Source organism: Anopheles funestus, chromosome 3RL, assembly GCF_943734845.2.
Source record: "Anopheles funestus chromosome 3RL, idAnoFuneDA-416_04, whole genome shotgun sequence".
Classification (NCBI taxonomy): Eukaryota; Metazoa; Arthropoda; class Insecta; order Diptera; family Culicidae; genus Anopheles; species Anopheles funestus.
The window spans coordinates 71,419,350-71,436,343 of NC_064599.1; the positions used below are offsets into that span (position 1 = coordinate 71,419,350).

A 16,994-nucleotide genomic window follows, 5' to 3' on the forward strand; every position below is an offset into this window, starting at 1 on the left:
ATCGTACCTTTCTACCTCACTTACCCGTTGGTTCGTTTCAAGTATCCTCCCTTGTACGCTAATTCCCTTTTCCCACTGTGACACCTGTGCAGAGTGCCACTTTCACTCGTTCACACAGATTTTCGGAATAATTATAATTGCATTTCCACAAATTCGAATAATCCTCGACCATTGCTGCTTTGTTCGACCGGTTCGTCCTCTGTACCGTGTCGAAGGATTAACACCTGCAGTGCCCTCCGGTGACACGGAATCTCCTGGAACCGCTCGAAACGCTCACGCAAGTAGCCGCAAGTAGGAGTAGCGAGGACGATGTAAAATGTAAATGAAAAGGAAATAAAATTCCAGCTACTTTCCCATCAAAAGGTCATCGAAATCACATCCAACTACTGCAAGCTGGCAGGGTAGAGGAGGATTTTTGGCGTGTTAAGTTTTGGTAGAAGATTTATTTTACAACAAAAAAAACATTTTACCAGGTGAACAACACAAAAAAATGGGATCCCATTTGACCAAAGTCCCTTTTTTTTATTGATCGGTCATTATTTTGTAGCAGCCAATTCGATCGATTAGATTCGAGGGTTTTGGTAAACTTTGACTTGAGGGTGTTTGCTTGGTCCTTTCACAGGTCTGTCCCCTAAACCGTAAACGATCATTCAAGACACTATTATACGCTTTCTTCAAGTTATTTGGCCAGAAAACATGACTCATTCGTTCCCTTTTGCTTCGTCCTGACAAACAATCTTTTTTTTTGTACCAGCCTGTGTACCGTGTAACGTCGATTTATCGGGGGAAACAAATTTCATAGTTTCCGATGAGCTTAAATTAGGGCTTTAGCAGGCTTTTACCTTCGTTACCGCCCGATTGGATCGAAGAAAAGACCCAAACACACAATTGAATAATATGCCCTAAAGAAAGAGAAAATTCTTCTACGCTTTGTGTTTTCACAATTTCTGCCACAAACAGAAAAATTTGATTCTTTCATTCTTTCATTGGCAATAGCAAAAAAGAAACGGAAACAAAAAGCTAAACAACATTTTTACACATTCAGCACACTACTAGCCAACAATCTCGGAGGAGAAAAAAAAACCGGCTATAGATTGTGATATGGCTTACAAAAGAAGAAACCTCGGACGGTTAAAACTTATTTGTGAGTACCTTTCCTGCCTTGTACGGTGCAATTGATCGATTAGAACCATACAGGGTTCTTTCCAGTTTTCGACACATTCTACACGTCCAGCACATTCGGGACGGTCTAATTTTCTCGACCGGACTTGGGTTTTATTCTAGTGTTGATGTTTTGTTTCCCCCCTCTCCCTTACTTCGGTTAAAACTCCTAAAAGAAAAAAAAAAGTTGAAAAATTACACCCTCAAGTAGGTCTTCGGGCTGAAGGAGAAGCACTAGATAATGAACACACAAAACGGCACCAAAAACCCACCAAAAATGGGAAAGGAAACACTGGGAAAAAGCAGCACAACAAAGGCATCATGAAAAGGAACCCAAATTGGACAGGATCGAACAAGTCGAGTCATAATTTTTCCGAGACTGTTTAAAATGTTTCCTTTTTTTTATTCTTTTCTTTATGTTTTTTTGTTTCCACCTTCGCTATTCTATATGTGTTCTGAATGTGTTTCTTATGTTTTCTGCTTCCTTTACCATTTCCTATGCTCTATTGCAAACGGGCTCGTCCTTTCTGGCCAACATTATTGACTTCTAATTCAGCGTAACGTGAAAAGGGATATTGAAGGTGCCCAAAAGCCCTATTATTCCAATCGTGGCAAAAGAAACGAACAAAAATAAAGAAAAAAAAAACGCTCTGCCCCTGGAATGGAAAATAAATGAAAGAAACAATTGCTCCCGGCCTACGGGGACACGGGAATGTCGGAGCAGCAGCAAGGAGCAACAAAACGGCAGAGAATCACAATCGGGTGATCTCGGGATGGTAGATTACCCATTTTTAGTACGTGCCACAGAAGCCTTGTCCCGGTCAGTGGTAGAAGCAGCAACAGAAGCAGAAGCGGAGAACACAGGCCCGAAACGGGACGAGGGCAAGATCGCGTCCGTCCGTGGGCATAAGAGACCGGTTTGGTTTTCGATCTTGAACACGTGCACACGGGAAAGCCAGAACCTTTTTTTTCGTTTCGTCTTTTCTGTGTTGTGCTGTCCATGCCTATCTCTGCCTGATCGTTGCATCGATGTCTGCCCGGGGGCGAGATGGGAGGTTGGTGGTGAGGGACGATGATCTGCGTGTTGTAACATGCAACGTGTGAGAATGGGTTCCATCTTCTTAATTTTGGAGGGTTTTTTTCGTCTTTTTTTTGTTGGTATCTTCTGCTGAAACAAGGAGTTGGAGTTGTGGAAGGACTCTCGAGATAACGACGGTAGAAGAGAATGGTGTAGGAGAGGTGCGGGTTTCAAGTTTGCTCATGTTCAGTAAGTCGAGACCCTCGGGGAAGAAGGATAAAAAAGTGCATACAAATTTCAGGACCCAGAAAAAAGGGAGAATAAAAAGGAATCCAACACCGATACAGGGTGACCTGAAAGTTTTCATAAAGCTTAGTTCTTTAATCACACTAAAGTATTTGTTTTACTACTTATAAAGATAAAAACTAGGGAAAAAAGAAGTATAAAAAGGAGTTTTCATTTTTTTTTCTTCATCACCATTAGCTTGATGTTAAACATATCTTGAAGTACACACCGAAAGTTTTGACAATTCAACAGTAACGCTATGTAACGCTTCATCTATCGTCAGCCAAAATGCCAAACTAGAGCGCAATTTGTGTATGTTTACTTTATTAATTCGTTAATAACGTGAGAAAATTTAACAGAATATAATATTTCAGTAAAACACTAGTGTAAAGGACAGTAAAAATATTATTATTGGACTGGAATGGGTTTTGTTATCTTGTAATGAAAAGATATTTTTGAGTAACTTGATCATTATCTTCTAATTTTATGTGCTATTTATGGCTTTGCTTGGGGACAATTTATGTTTGCATTGAAAATTCCCATTACACAGGGAGTATTTATCGAAACTTTAACGTATGGCTAAAGAATGAACGTGCTATAAGAAAAAATTAAACATGTATACTTTGTACTCCTTTGTCAGACGTTTGAGATTCGCAGTTGTGTCCTTTTTAAGGCCTTAAACTACGCTTTATCTTTAATTTGATCATGTAACGCTAATTTTCAATTACCTTAAAATGCATACTTTTTCAAATAATGTAGAATAAGCATCTCATGAATTTATTCTCCTTACCCAATTCTGCTTTCAATTTAAAATTGCGTCACACATGTTACACCCTAAACGGAAAACCAAATTCCACTTTACAATTGCAGTAAAATTCCGATGCCAATTCACTTGCCTACTCAACCCTAAAACCTGTACCACAAAAATGCACTGGAAAATCCACTACTTTGCATCAGGTTTCATCACCCTTGTAGGTTGTATTCCGGAAAAAAAGAATCCCAAAAACCTGCAGTACACGACTACACCCTGTGCGGCTTGTGCGATCGTCTGTGATCGTTCGTCACCACCAGAGTCGTCTCACCCATCCCATCATCATCACCGTCGGTCGGTGCCGTATAACATATAACCAATATATATTTTTGTACCGTTCGTTCTGTCCTGTCCTTCGCACCGTTTCATCCTTTTAACTGCGTGCACGTGTTCAATGAAAGTGTGGGAAAATATATCGAAAAATCCATCCTCCAGTATTACCGCTTTGCAGTGTTTTATTAGTAGTTTCTCGCTGTTCGCTTTTGCTCCTTTTTTTTCTCTCTACCGTCTGCCTTTACCATTTCCCGCAAAACCATTCTTCTCCACTCTGGAAATGGTTAATTCTTCTGCTCATCGATCCCTTATTACTCCTTATTAGATCTTCGCCTTCCAGCATGACCGTGAACGATCTTCATCACGATCCTTTTTCGTTCCCTTCTCAACCTCCTTCTACTTCCCTTGTCTTACACACAGTGTAGCCGAAAGTGACCGACAACACGGTTGGACGTAAAACTGTAAACGGAGACGCTATGGAAAACCGAGAGACCGCCAATGTACAAAAAAAAAACCGAGACCCAACACAGAACACTACAAACAAAAACAGTCCGAGCTAGATTGGAAAAAGGGAAAAGCAAGCAACCAAGAAGAAAAAAACACACACCAAAAGCTAGACACAAACATCATAAAACAACGCTCAACGCCGACAGTGAGGGATAGAATTACCTCCAGGGTTGGGAACAGGGAAACCGGAATGGATGTGTGTATACACTGTTGAAGGATAAGGATTGTCGATCCTTTTTTGGACGGGACTTGGGCAAACATCGATCAACAAGGATCACAACCCACGCCAAAGGGACGTGACAAGGGCCTGGGGTAGGCTACGCACATCTCTGGAGGGACTGGAAAGGACTCGGGGTTAGGATAATAAGGCAACGAAAAGCGGACACTTGTTCGCATCCGAGCCTGGGAACGTTTCCTGAAAGCTGTAGCCGAGGTAGAATTAGTGAGGGTGTAAATTGGGACAGGAAAAACCCCGCCGGGATTGGTTGAACACTGTACCGGTTTCGCTGGTTTATGGTTTGCGGTCCGGTACAGCGGGCTCTCAAGTTGCCTTTCCCATTTCCCCATGCCTATTGGTCCTATTTGACGCTTCATCAGGATCTGCCTTTTTTGTGTTTGTCTGGTTTGTTTCAAATTTGAATCCCTTGCCCTAGGAAAGGCCCAAACGTATAGTGTGCGTACACACATTAAATTGTCAACTTGTTTTTATTGCATCGGGTCCGTTGAGAGCGTTTTGTTTGAACGATTTTCCCATCAACCTACTGCGGACGGAACAGGGAACAAGGGCAAATTGTTATAAACAATTTCATGCGTACGTGTTTTCTCTGGGTTCCCCCGGGTGGAGGGAGGAGCAGTGTTAGCTTTTCACTTGACACGAACTTGAACCGTTCGCCGTGAACCACAGACAGTACGAAGGCATTCATTTCTTTTCACAGAACCAATTGATTTGCTGCTCTCCGACCCATTAGACCGGGACGTGATTTGTTGGCATTTTTTAGCTTTTTTCCTCGCCTAGCCGGTGGTTTAAGTCACCTAAACGAGCACTTAATCAGTGCGCCTTAGACCCAACGCCAAACATTGACAGCTGGTTCATTTCCCGGTTTTCATGTTCGGTGGAAAAATTGAACATTACTGTAAATGGGTGGGATGGGAGGGTTATGGTAAAGTTTATTACATTACCCCCTACTTCGCTAGACACGTACATGGTACGCGTCTGCTTATTCACTTGTTACGCTTGTTGTCTCCTTGAAGGGAGTCGATTGTTTCCAAGGATTGGGAAATATGTTTTTCCCTATTTTGTTTTTCCACCGAAAACTGTGACGTGCCTTACAGGCTGGCTAATGTTTTACAGATGGCTCATTATGCAGTAGGTTTGGTTAGAACACCTTGTAACAAGTGAAACTGATGTTGGAAAAGGTTCGTAAAATAATGAAATGTTTGTTCGTTCGTGACGTTGTTAGCTGGTTTGCGGGTTTTTCTTTCCTGGAGTATATAAACTATTAATAAACAAACAGCTATGACATCTTGAAATGACAGACACGGACATATATGTGTAGGGATATTTGTAATTATTGTCATAAATTTACTGTAACTGTTGGAGACAAGACAAAGGTATTACAATTGCATTCAAATCCTTTTTAAAAACGGCAAAATGATTACGATTTTTTAGATTACGAAAACTCAATAAGAAAACTTATAGAAACAAAATGTGTTTTCGATTAAATCAACTTGGAAGAAGGCCCAATATTTTTTATTCTTCTCAATAATTTTGTGTAGTTTAGTTGGTTTTAGTATTAGTAGTAGTAAAAATGAAATAGGCCTGTTTTGGTATTTGGTCGAAATTTGTATTATTTGACTCAATTTGATCGTTAAAATTGATTGAAATTTTATTTCGATTGATTTATATATTTTTTGGGTAATAGACTTGCGACGACTCGGTGTTGTATGTAATGAACGGCGCTGGTTCCACACGAGAGGACCGGCGATCAAATCCCATCCGGACCGTCCCTCCGTAGCAAGGACAGACTATCCGCCTACGTGGTAAAAATAAGTCTAATAAGCCAGAAATGCAAGGCATGGCCTCAGAGATCATTAAACCAAGAATAGATCGACTTACAAAAAATAATACAATTAGAATATTTAAATGTTCAATTTAAATTATGCATTTGTTTTGTCAGTACCTTCAATATTATTCAACTTTAATTCAATATTACTTTATTGCCTTGAATATTATGCCCAGATAAATTATTTGGTTAAGTTTCATTTATTATTGTAATGTTCATTTATTAATCCATTGATTTATAAATTTATTTACTTGTGATTTTTTTTTATTGAATTTTTCATTTATTTATTTATCTTACTATATATCTATCGAACTAAATAATTGAAGTACACTGATATATTCATAATAATTTATATTTGATGTCTCTACCAACCGATGATCTTAAAAGGATATATTTTTCTACACCAAGCTTAAAATCCGAACCACATTTCCCACGCATTTTCTTTATCCTTCCTACAGCTTCACGTACCGCAACAAGTGAACCTTTCGTTGCTCCCGGGTGTGTTGGAATTTACACCTCATCGGTTTGCCTCCTACGGTTCGGGAAAAACCTGTCGCAAACAACGTGCAATCACATATTTATTTTTCTCTACCCCATCGACCGTACGAAACGCAACACGTGTTTATGCGTCAAGTTGGGAAGGGAATTTCCCATACCATACCCAAAGTGGGCAAGTGTAACCCCTAGGTTAACTGTTTAAAGAGGGTAAAGAAAGTGAGTGAAACCAATTCTCTAATTTTCTACTTTTTTTTTTAATTTGGTTTATTTCTATGTGTTAATATTATAACGAACAACGATGACAGGATCGATGCGTGAGAAACTGTCCAGAAATTGGTCAGGATAATGATAAGGCAAATGGTATAATCGATTACAATAGAGAAAGAGAACGTTTAGGATCATAATGTAAATAAAAGAAAATAAATATCAAAAGATTCTCCCACACCAATCTTAAGGCGGTTGCGACAAACCAAACCGAGTTCGGACACTTGTCATCCAGCTTGGTCCTTGCTTATCCCTTCGCCAGGAACCGGTGTTTACGGTGTGGGAAATAAAATAAAAATTAATCAAAAAACGCTCAGTTGTATTATTATTGCATCTACACCTTCGGCAGTGCACTTGTACCACGTTTTCTCATCCTGGGAAATAGAGGCTTATCCTGGACGAGACTGTGTACAACAGATGAAGTACAATAACACACGGAAAGAAGCATCACAACTCTCATCCCGATTGTGTCTCATCCCATCCCATTTTTATCCCACTTTCAGGAAGGGATAATGATCGAACCCGAACGGGATCGAATTGAACGGAATAGAAGCAACACAATTTAAAGCAAAAAATACGTGCAACATATAAACACAAAACAAAAAAAATAAAACCGTTGCAAAAGACATGTAAACAACAGCCGAGAAGTAGCAAAGCAAAAAAAAAAACTCAGCAAATTGTAATACATTACCATTTTTCACAACAAGAAACAGAAAAAAGCGAAAGAAAAAAGAAGAGGAAAAAAAGGGAATAAACCCACCGGTAGCTCAAAAAATCTGACCAAAAAGTGCTCCATTTCGATTACCGCTTTACCGATCGGTAAATTAATGCCAGTAAAATAAAATGCAACACGGGTCGTAAGAAACAAAAAACCCCCCCCGGGAACCAGAAAGAAAACTACAGCACCGCGAAAAGGAGAAGGAAAATAACACCCGTAAATGATTACTCGCCGTGCCCGTAAAAAGGAGTCTAATTGATCATGAATGAAAGCGATGGTTCGCTGAAGCGGGGTGGATCGAAAGGGAAAAAAGGGAACCGAAAACAACAACTACACAGGCTTACGGGCGCAAAACAAAGTGCAACAGCAAAAAGCAAAAAAAAAAATCGTTGATCCATTTTTCGTACTGTGACGAAGCTTGCACGTGTTTTTATTTTCGAAACCATCGATCGACGATCCTCGGATTTTTTCCCAGGCTTTGAATAGCGCAGGACCAAACAGGACACCCCCGGAGGCTCGATCTTCGATCTGGCCGGGAAGGTGGAAACGGTGGGTGAAAGCAGAACGAAGGAACAAGATTGTGTTGTGTTGTCCTGTGCACTTAATGTTGCGGGGTTTTTATCTTCCGCGTTCCCATCGGGCGATCCTTTCTCGCTCGTCATCTCACAACATCATCGCCGATCATCATCTTCCCTCATCGCCCGCAATCACTTGCCAAAAGGGAAGGCTCAAGAGAGCAAAAGAGAGAGAAAGAGAAAGTAAGAAAAGGACACAAATGCAGCATCCTTGTGCGTGTGTGTGTATATATGCGGACAGGGAAGCGATAGCCAAAAAAGGGAACGAAGGGTACGCGAAGCGTTAACCCAAAAATATAATCACCCTCGCTAGCCATCTGCCCGCTTTTTAAAAAGCCTGTACACTGTGTGTTTTCCAATGGTAAAAAGTGTCTGTGGGAAACTGTAAAAGATTTGAGTTCCCACGATTTCACGAAAAATCGCTTCGCTCCTTTTGCCGCCTTGCTACACCCGCGCTACACCACCGTCCACCACCACCAACTTGTGCGCTGTTTCGTCCCACTGGCGTGTGTTATTGAATTACGTGCAGGTCCTTGCCGAAGAGCGGCAAAGCAAATGTGTCCTTTCCCTTTTTCGCCCCCTGTGTGTGTGTGTTTTTTTTTCGTTCGTTCGTTCGTTCATCTATAGCACGGGAAAAGGGATTTTGGTTTTCCGTTTTGTTGTTTCTCTTCTGGTTTCGTTCTCAGATTCCACGCCAGTGTTGTTCGCGTTCACAAAGTTCCCATGGAAATGCAGGAACACCTGCCTGTAACGGCGTGTCCTGATTCGTCCGTTCGCTTTTTTCCCTATGCTGCACCGGTTTTTTGGTGTGTGTTGGTGTGTGCGTCCCTCGTTCACTTGTGCCTGCGCACATGCGGGGGTACAGGATGCGTGCGTATGTGTGTGTGCGCAGGGTTCGGGTTTACTATATAAGACCCGGGACGAACTGAAATTCTACATCAAACGCATTCGATCAGCTCAACAGCGAACAGCTCAAAAACAAGTTCCATATCAACACACAAACAGAGTGTTTTTTAAACACACGAAACGACGAGCAAAAATCGAGCAAAACAAACAAGTTTTAGCGATAAGCGCAAAAAAACCGAGTGATAAGTGATCCAGCGGGAAGTTTACCTTTGTGATAAGAAAACAAAACACAACCGAACAACATGTATTCGTACGCCGTGAATAATGCCGCCTGCAGCAGCAACAACAGCATCAACGAGAATCGGTACAACAGCGAAAAGTTGGCCAAATCATCAGCCGTTTACCGGCTGAAGAAGATCCTGAAGCCACTGGTGACACTGCTCAAGAGCAAAAGCAAAGCCCAGTCAGTGAAGTCGAGCAGCAAGTGTGCCCACATCGATCAGCGCCGCTCCATCATCAGCTACATCGATGACTACGACTGTGACTACGACAACTCTGCCAACGAGCGTCTGGAGGCGGAACTGGTCGCGGAACTGGAACAGTGCCATGCCACCGATGCGGCCATCCTTGTGCTGGAGGATCAGCAACTCCGTCTGCAACCTGTCCTGCCGGAGGAACTGTACGTCCCAGTACACTTTGCCCGCACCGAAGCCGGTACCTTCTTCTGGACGACAATGCCGGCCCGTGAGGTTGATGAGGATCTGATTCAACCGGTTCACTGCTACAGCGAAGAGCAACAGTACGCCCAGCAAGCATACGCCGACCGTTGGGCACAAGCCTGAAGTGCCGAATCGCCAGCAGGACCATCTTCTCCACCACATCTCCAGTGATAACCAGACGTGTTTGGGGAGGAAGGAACAACAAAACTCACGATCTCTTCCGCCGTGCTTCAGGAGAGCACCGTTTCCCGACCATCTTGCTTGCATCGAGACCAGCAAGAGTGCGTACATGTGTGGAAACTCATCCCTTCTCGAAAAAATGGTACAGCTTTAATAGGTTTAGTTGAGGGTCAGTAGCTTTCTTCGTGTTTTACTTGTGATAGTAGGGTATAAAACTGTCTTCCAAACATTTTGTGATTGATCGACGTGTCTTCCAATTTTGTTCTTGTAAGCAAAATCTGATAGATATTAAAACATATAAATACACAAAAAACCAACTACAAAAAAAACTTCAACTGTCTTATCATTTATTTTTTGGGAGGATTTGAATGGGTTTCGGTATTGGGGGTTTTTCTTCTTTTCCACAGATAAACAGGTTGTTGTGATGCAAGTGGTGCGCATTTACAACGGGAAGTCTGCAGTGGAAGGCGAAGCAACAGGTTGTTTACAAACAAATGAGCATTTTGTTGTTGTGTTGGTCGGTTCGTTTCCTTCGCGCTCATTGGTGTCTTTTGTTTGTTGTTTGTGGGGAGGATAAAAGAGTAAAAAGACTTGAATGAGCGTTCAAGCGATGATGAGGTAGCTAATTGCATGAGTAATTGAAGGTGATTATGTTTTTCTTACAACTAATTAGAAAACAATATTCCAACTAGCCTTCAAACACACTTTGGACTGGAGATTCTTATAAGAAAAGGAATCAGTCTCTTTTCTAGGAATTTATTTCTGGGTGTTCCGTTGCTTCTTGGGATTCCAGTTTTTGGGATTAAATATTACTCATTCTTACCGTTTCCTGCTGTTGGTAATAAAGCGGACTTGTTTTAACCGCTCCAGGAATTTTCCTGTAAAAAAACGGTCGGTGGCGGCATTTTTTGCGCTTGCATTCGTGTGAAATCCTACTCTTATTCGGGGCGGGCCATTATTTAACCGTCGGACAGAACTGTGTAGGTGAAGAGGAAGATACCTTCCTGGAATTCAGAGAAAAAGGTCCTGAAAAAACAAAAAAAAAACCGAAAGGACCGCTTCGGACGTCCTTTAGGACGGAGCTGCAATATCCCGCTCGTCCATTACCGCAGCTCATGCGTGCATAATGCACTTGACAGGGTTTTCTTTCGGAACTCGGCCTGTTACTTGGTCGTAATCGATTTTCTCGGAACCTTCGGGACATCTTCCGCTGTTTGAACCGAGAAGAAATGTTTGACAATGCGCTTGTTTTTTTGTGATAATTTGCCGGTACGGAACGAATGTCTAAAACTAATGTTGTTTGAAGAGGAACAGCGGTTTAATACTTATTATCAGTTTTGATGCTAAAAAGCGATAAATGGGAACTTTATTTAGATTTGGTTAGCTCAAGTTGAAATGACGCTTAACGATTAGAGTCTCAAGGACCTGTTGAAACAACTAGAGTAGTAACAAAACGGAATCACTCCAAATGGAAAACAAATGTAAATGAATAATATCTTAAGAATATTTAACCGAACGACTTCAATTTAAAGTGACAAATCATGTCACCACGAATACAAATATGCGTTAATAACAAGGCAAGACAAGAGGCCTCGAGAGTCGGTGAAGAAGGACGACGATGTGCAGCAGAGTTCGTTGTAATGTTTACCACTTATTAGGATGGCTCCATTATCGGATCGTCCTTTTACCGTCGCGTTCGTGTTATCCTTTCATGCAGAGGCGCGTTACAAATGAGTTTTGGTTGCTTCATTATATAAGAAAAATTAATTTTAACAACTGGTAGCATTGCTTAAGTTCGTAATTTCAATATGTAAATCTTTGAGATGATTTTTGTAAATAGTTTTAGATCTGAGATTCCCTCAAGGAATGTCATTGAGGTGAGGATGAAATAAAAAAAATATTTTCCTCAGTTACCAATAATTTCTGAAACTCCGTAATATCTCCATAAGCGAATGAGGAAATTAATCTGCAAGCGGATTATTCATTTTTGAATGTAAAAACGAGACATTCTTCAAACAATGTTTACCTCATCAGGTGCTTAGAATTACTTGAAGATCCGTAAACCGATTGATTTGGAACTTTCACCACTTATTCTTCATATAGTTTACAATTAGTTGTGATAGTCATGTTTTTACTACTTGGATTTTTCTTTTTTTTCTATAAATTAAATACTAACTAATTATAATACTAATTAAACCTTGAATTTTTCTGTCACAAATAGGTTGTAGTTGTAAGTTGTCCTTTAACTTGCAGGTAATAACAATTATCTAATCAATGTGGTCAATTATTTGATAATAGCACCTTCTTTAACAGTATTTTTAAACTATAGGTTCCAGCGATTTTAGACAAAGCCGTCAGTAGGTATGAGAAATTAGATTTTTTTGACCTCTGAAGTTTAAGCCTTTTAGGCTTTGAAGTTCCAAAGAAGTTAACTAGGGTATAGAATGAAAGATCGTCCAAATTAGGGAATGAAATTATTTAAAATTAGTTCAATTATACTCTGCTTAGTTTTAGGTTTGATTTTGATTCTGTTTGAGGTTGGTCCAAACTATTCCGTTTGTAGCTCAGATCAACCTGAGATCATCAATAAGTTGATGCCTTTATAGCAATTTTAGCATATTAATAAGACAGATTTGTGCTCCGTAATATATTTAAAAGAATATTTGAGTTAGTTGTAATTACAAAAACTTATCCTTTTTTCGAACTTCCAAATGAGTGTATGTTCCCTTAATTGATTTAACAAATGTTTATCGATAATGTAACCGTAACCGCACCCCCCAATTGCGAACCTATTTAGCACCTTTTTTGCCGAGTCGTTGCGCGGTGCCGACCGGAAAACACCGGCACACAGTTTAAAATGCAATCTAATATTCCCTCCAAAGCGGTAAGCGATCGCGAGACCGTGCCGTTACATCATTTCCCTACTTAACAGACCCACGTGCGACCGAAATTCACCGGCTCTAACGATGAAAAGCGGTAGCCTCCCCCCATAGTACGGGGGGTTGGGTGAATGCAAGCACCCCATCAACAAAACCAGCAGCAGCAGCAGCACCAACAGCAGCAGCATCAACAACGCAACCAATTAAAAGCGATCACCGGGGCGATAATAAAAACACATACGCCACGTACCAACCGGTACCGCTCATCCCTTTTGCGCCCTTTTTCTCACCATCCCTTTTACTGTGAGGGTTTTTTTTTTGGTGTTGTTGTCGTTTGCTGCTGTTGCATGAAAAGACCGTGAGAGCGAGCCAACGATCAACCGAATACGATCCCGCCACATGTGGTACCGCTGGACGGACGGAAGAAACAGGGCAACGAAGGAGATGTGAAGAGAAGAACGAGACACTCTCGGACCATGTTGAAAATCATTTCACTGGCCTGCACCTGCCGCCGTTTCCCACGGATCGGAGATCGGTTTCGGAACTCGGTGCGATCAGAACGTCATCGCTTGTGTGCCGGCCGTTATGGCGGGATGGGCTCGTCCATTCGCTGTGGCGTATCGCGCACGCTCTCGCATCCCACGGTCCCACGGCATGGGTGTGCAGGGTGTGCACAATATTTTTTTTTCTTTATCAGGGTTGTTTGTTATGTTGTTGTGTATTTTTTTTTTCTTCTTCTCATTTTGCTCTCCCCGTTCTCCCCTGTCCCTCCTAAAATGTGCTTCTGTTTATGCTGAACCGTTGAACGTTTTGGGGTCCGAACGTTCGAGGGGTGGCACATGTATGAACACGTTCCGCGGCCTTTTGCTAGCCGTTTGCGTGTATGTGTTGCCGTGGAGCATGGGCATGTGTATGCCTTTATCATGCATTGCAAAATTGACCCCCTTCTTTTATTCTCCCCCATGTTTAAGTTCCCCATTTTTTCCCTGAGGGGGAGCTCAATTCACCTTCATTCTTCACCCGTTTTGATGGATGAGTTCGACAGCGGACAGCGGTGAGAGTCAAGTTGATGGGGTGGGGTAGGGAAGAAAAAACCGCACCAATGTGTGTGTGTGCGTTTGGATCAAATGGTGCAGAGAAATAGTGGGGTAAGTTGATCGTGAATCATAATAAACACGCGTTGCGGCTGCTGCTACTTTTCATTGATGAATCGCCCTCACGGCTTGGCGGTTTGTGTGTGTGTTTTTTTTCTTCTTTTGCTTTCCATGTGCTGACGACTCGGTTTTGTTGTGGAAGATGCGGTAAAGGAGGATAAGCGGAAGAAGAGAAGGATGATGAAACATGGTGCAAAACGCATGTTGTCAATCGGCAAATCGGTTGCATTGTAGCACGCGTTTTGGTGGCTGGCGCCAGATCCGAGATGCAAATATTTAAATTGTTTCATTGGTTATTTCTTGCATTGTTTTTTGTTGTGGTTCTTCTCTTGGGCGTTTTATTATTCCACTTCTGTATTCTACAGTCCACTTTTCAATTTTTATATTGATTTTTGTTACTTCTTCCGAGTTGTTATGGATTTTCTATGTTTTCTTTCAAATTATTTTACTTTTTTTTAATTGCTATGTGTTTTGTATGTTTTTGTTTTGTTTTACGTTTTCAATTTCAAGTTTTGTATTTTAATAATATTTGTAGTTTCCTAGATATTATATTTTTTGTCCCTAAATTCTACATTGATTTTTTTATTGCTTCCTAGTTGTAATACCGTTTGTAAATGCTCTATTGAATATCTTTTTTCTTCAATATTTTATTTAAAAAAATCAATTCAATATTTTGTTCAATTTCTCTTGGAATATTGTGTTTATGAATGTTCTCTATTTTATTGATTTGTGTTAAATATTACTTCACTTTCATTTTTACAAAAGTTTTCTTCTAGACCGTTTATGATCACACAACCAAAAGGTAGTTCATCCCTCATTCCAATGCATACGTACATTTCCCTTATGTAAGGATTTCCCCTATATTGACCCTTGTGTCGTGGCACGCATGCTGGCTGCACGTTTAGACACACTTTCTGGCAAAAGCCGGGACCAAACTTACGATCTTCCGTCTTACGACAAAGCCCCTAAAATTCTTAACTGTTGCCTGCCGGCACCTTGACTTTCGCGTGCACGATTGCGCACACGTACGCAGTCAGACATTCCGGATGCACCCCATAGTAAATAGGAACGTAACGGACATTTTTCCAAACCCCTTGCACGCTTTTGCATCGAAATGCTTCGACTAGCCTTGCGCTTAACGGTGCAACTGTCTGGCTCGGAAGGGAAAATTCCTTGAGCCATTAGCTATTCCACGCGCTAGGGTCAACGGGAGTTCGTTCGGAAGGAAAAGACAGACTCCTTTAAACTAAAACCCCTAGTTGTGCACCGGTATTAAATCGGTTTCGATGTGTTCCCCCTGCTGAGGGAATGTATTTGATGCTCGTTTTTCTAGCAAAACGAATATTCAAACGAAATATTGCGCAAAAAAAAACATACACATTCTGTAAGAACTGGCAAAGGAAATTTGTGCAACAGAAGGGAAGAAAAGGTTCTGCTGTAAGACCATTTTCATTTACCCTGCGCAATAGAACAGACTTTGCGCTGTTTCTGTTGAATCATTAATTATACTTAAGACGGTTTTTTTTTGTTCGGGTTTTCAGCAGACTGACGAAAATTTTAAGGAAAACTTACAACCTTTCCCCTTTCTAGAGTAGTATGGTTTTTTTCTCTTTTATATGTACATATATCCTATTTTTCGAATAAAAGTTATTTTCAGCTACGACTACATGTTTTCAAAAAGAAATTCTTTTTTATAGTCAATATTATTAAAGATTCATACTCATAGACGTAATAATGGAGCATTACAACGAGCTGGAACAATAAAAAAAATTGAACATAGAATAGAATTTAAATAAGCTTTTACGTACGCAAATACAGTGAAAATATAATCATATTTTCGGAACAAAATTAAAAAAATATCACAACTTTTTGTTTCAATTTTCATTATATATAAAAACAAACAAAAAACTCAAGTTAATATCTATAAGCACTGATACATGATAAAATTAAAAAAAACTCAAAACACAGGATCAAATGATTGGGGGGGTTGGCAAATAGTAAGGAAAGATTATAAAACAAAAAAGGTACAAAATAAATAAAAAAGGAATTTTTAATTATGATCTAACTTATTTACGGTAGAGCTTCGAAAACATTAACAAAAAAGAGAAAAAAAATAAAATCATATCACATGCTACTTGTCTAATAAAGCATTTTCCAAATAAGAACAAAATACCATGAGGAACTTCGCTTGTTTGAGAAACATTTGTACTTCACTCAGCCCAAACGGGTTAATAATAGGGCGAAATGTCGTCATACTGTAATAAATAAATGAATGAATAATAAAACATCTTCCTATCTGGAAATTCCAATACTTATTTTTCCTAGAAAATAGCTTTGCATGGTCAACAATCTCCGCCACAAATATTTACACTATGCGGCAACAAGACAACTTGCTGCTATCATAAACATTCCTACAAAACGACGTCCATTCGATCGCGCCGAACGACAACAGCATTACGCAAACGGACACGTGCTGTATCGGCGGCACGCCCGCGACAAGAAACGCTACCGAAATCGCCCACTTTCAATCGCCACCCAACGCTACAGGGCCCGCGGGGGTCACTCCGTTTCCGTCTCGTGTCTGCCGCGTGCTGTCCCCGTGCCTATGAGCGTGCGCGCGCGCGCGCCATCATCCCCCTTGAGTGTGGCCTTCAATAGTTGACCTTTGGCATGCCGGAAATAGAGAAATAAAACCCAAATCTTCCCCACACATCCGTTTTTCCTTCCCGCTCTCCATTCGTTTCCCTCTCTCCCCTCCCCCATGATTGGGCGCCATCGATATGGGGGAAAGATCGGTCCATGCCCGATAAACCACCGAGTGTTAAGCTGCTTTTTTTCTTGTACAAACTTCCCTTGGTACGGCCCAGGTTCCGGTAAAGCTGGATGGCGTTAAGCCACGGGCCAAAGCAAGGGTCGTACGATTGATCAGCTTCCACGAGCCACAAGCGCGCGATCCAAGCGACCAAAAACCATTTAACAATAAAGAGATGAAAGAAGGCAACCAGAAGAGAGTAGAGTAAGGAAAGAAAAGAAAAAAATACAC

At 40.9% G+C, this 16,994-nt stretch overlaps 1 protein-coding gene across 1 annotated transcript; it reads left to right on the top strand.

Annotated features, from left to right (window-relative positions):
* Positions 1-8,538: 8,538 nt before the first annotated feature.
* Positions 8,539-12,353, top strand: LOC125772325 (enhancer of split malpha protein-like). The gene has a single exon (XM_049443898.1). The coding sequence runs from the start codon at positions 9,322-9,324 to the stop codon at positions 9,859-9,861; it is 540 nt and encodes a 179-aa protein (XP_049299855.1). The 5' UTR covers positions 8,539-9,321; the 3' UTR covers positions 9,862-12,353.
* Positions 12,354-16,994: the final 4,641 nt, after the last annotated feature.

What these genes read in the sequence shown, in the direction of transcription:
- LOC125772325 (XM_049443898.1), top strand. Translation starts at nt 9,322, where the DNA reads ATGTATTCGTACGCCGTGAATAATGCCGCCTGCAGCAGCAACAACAGC.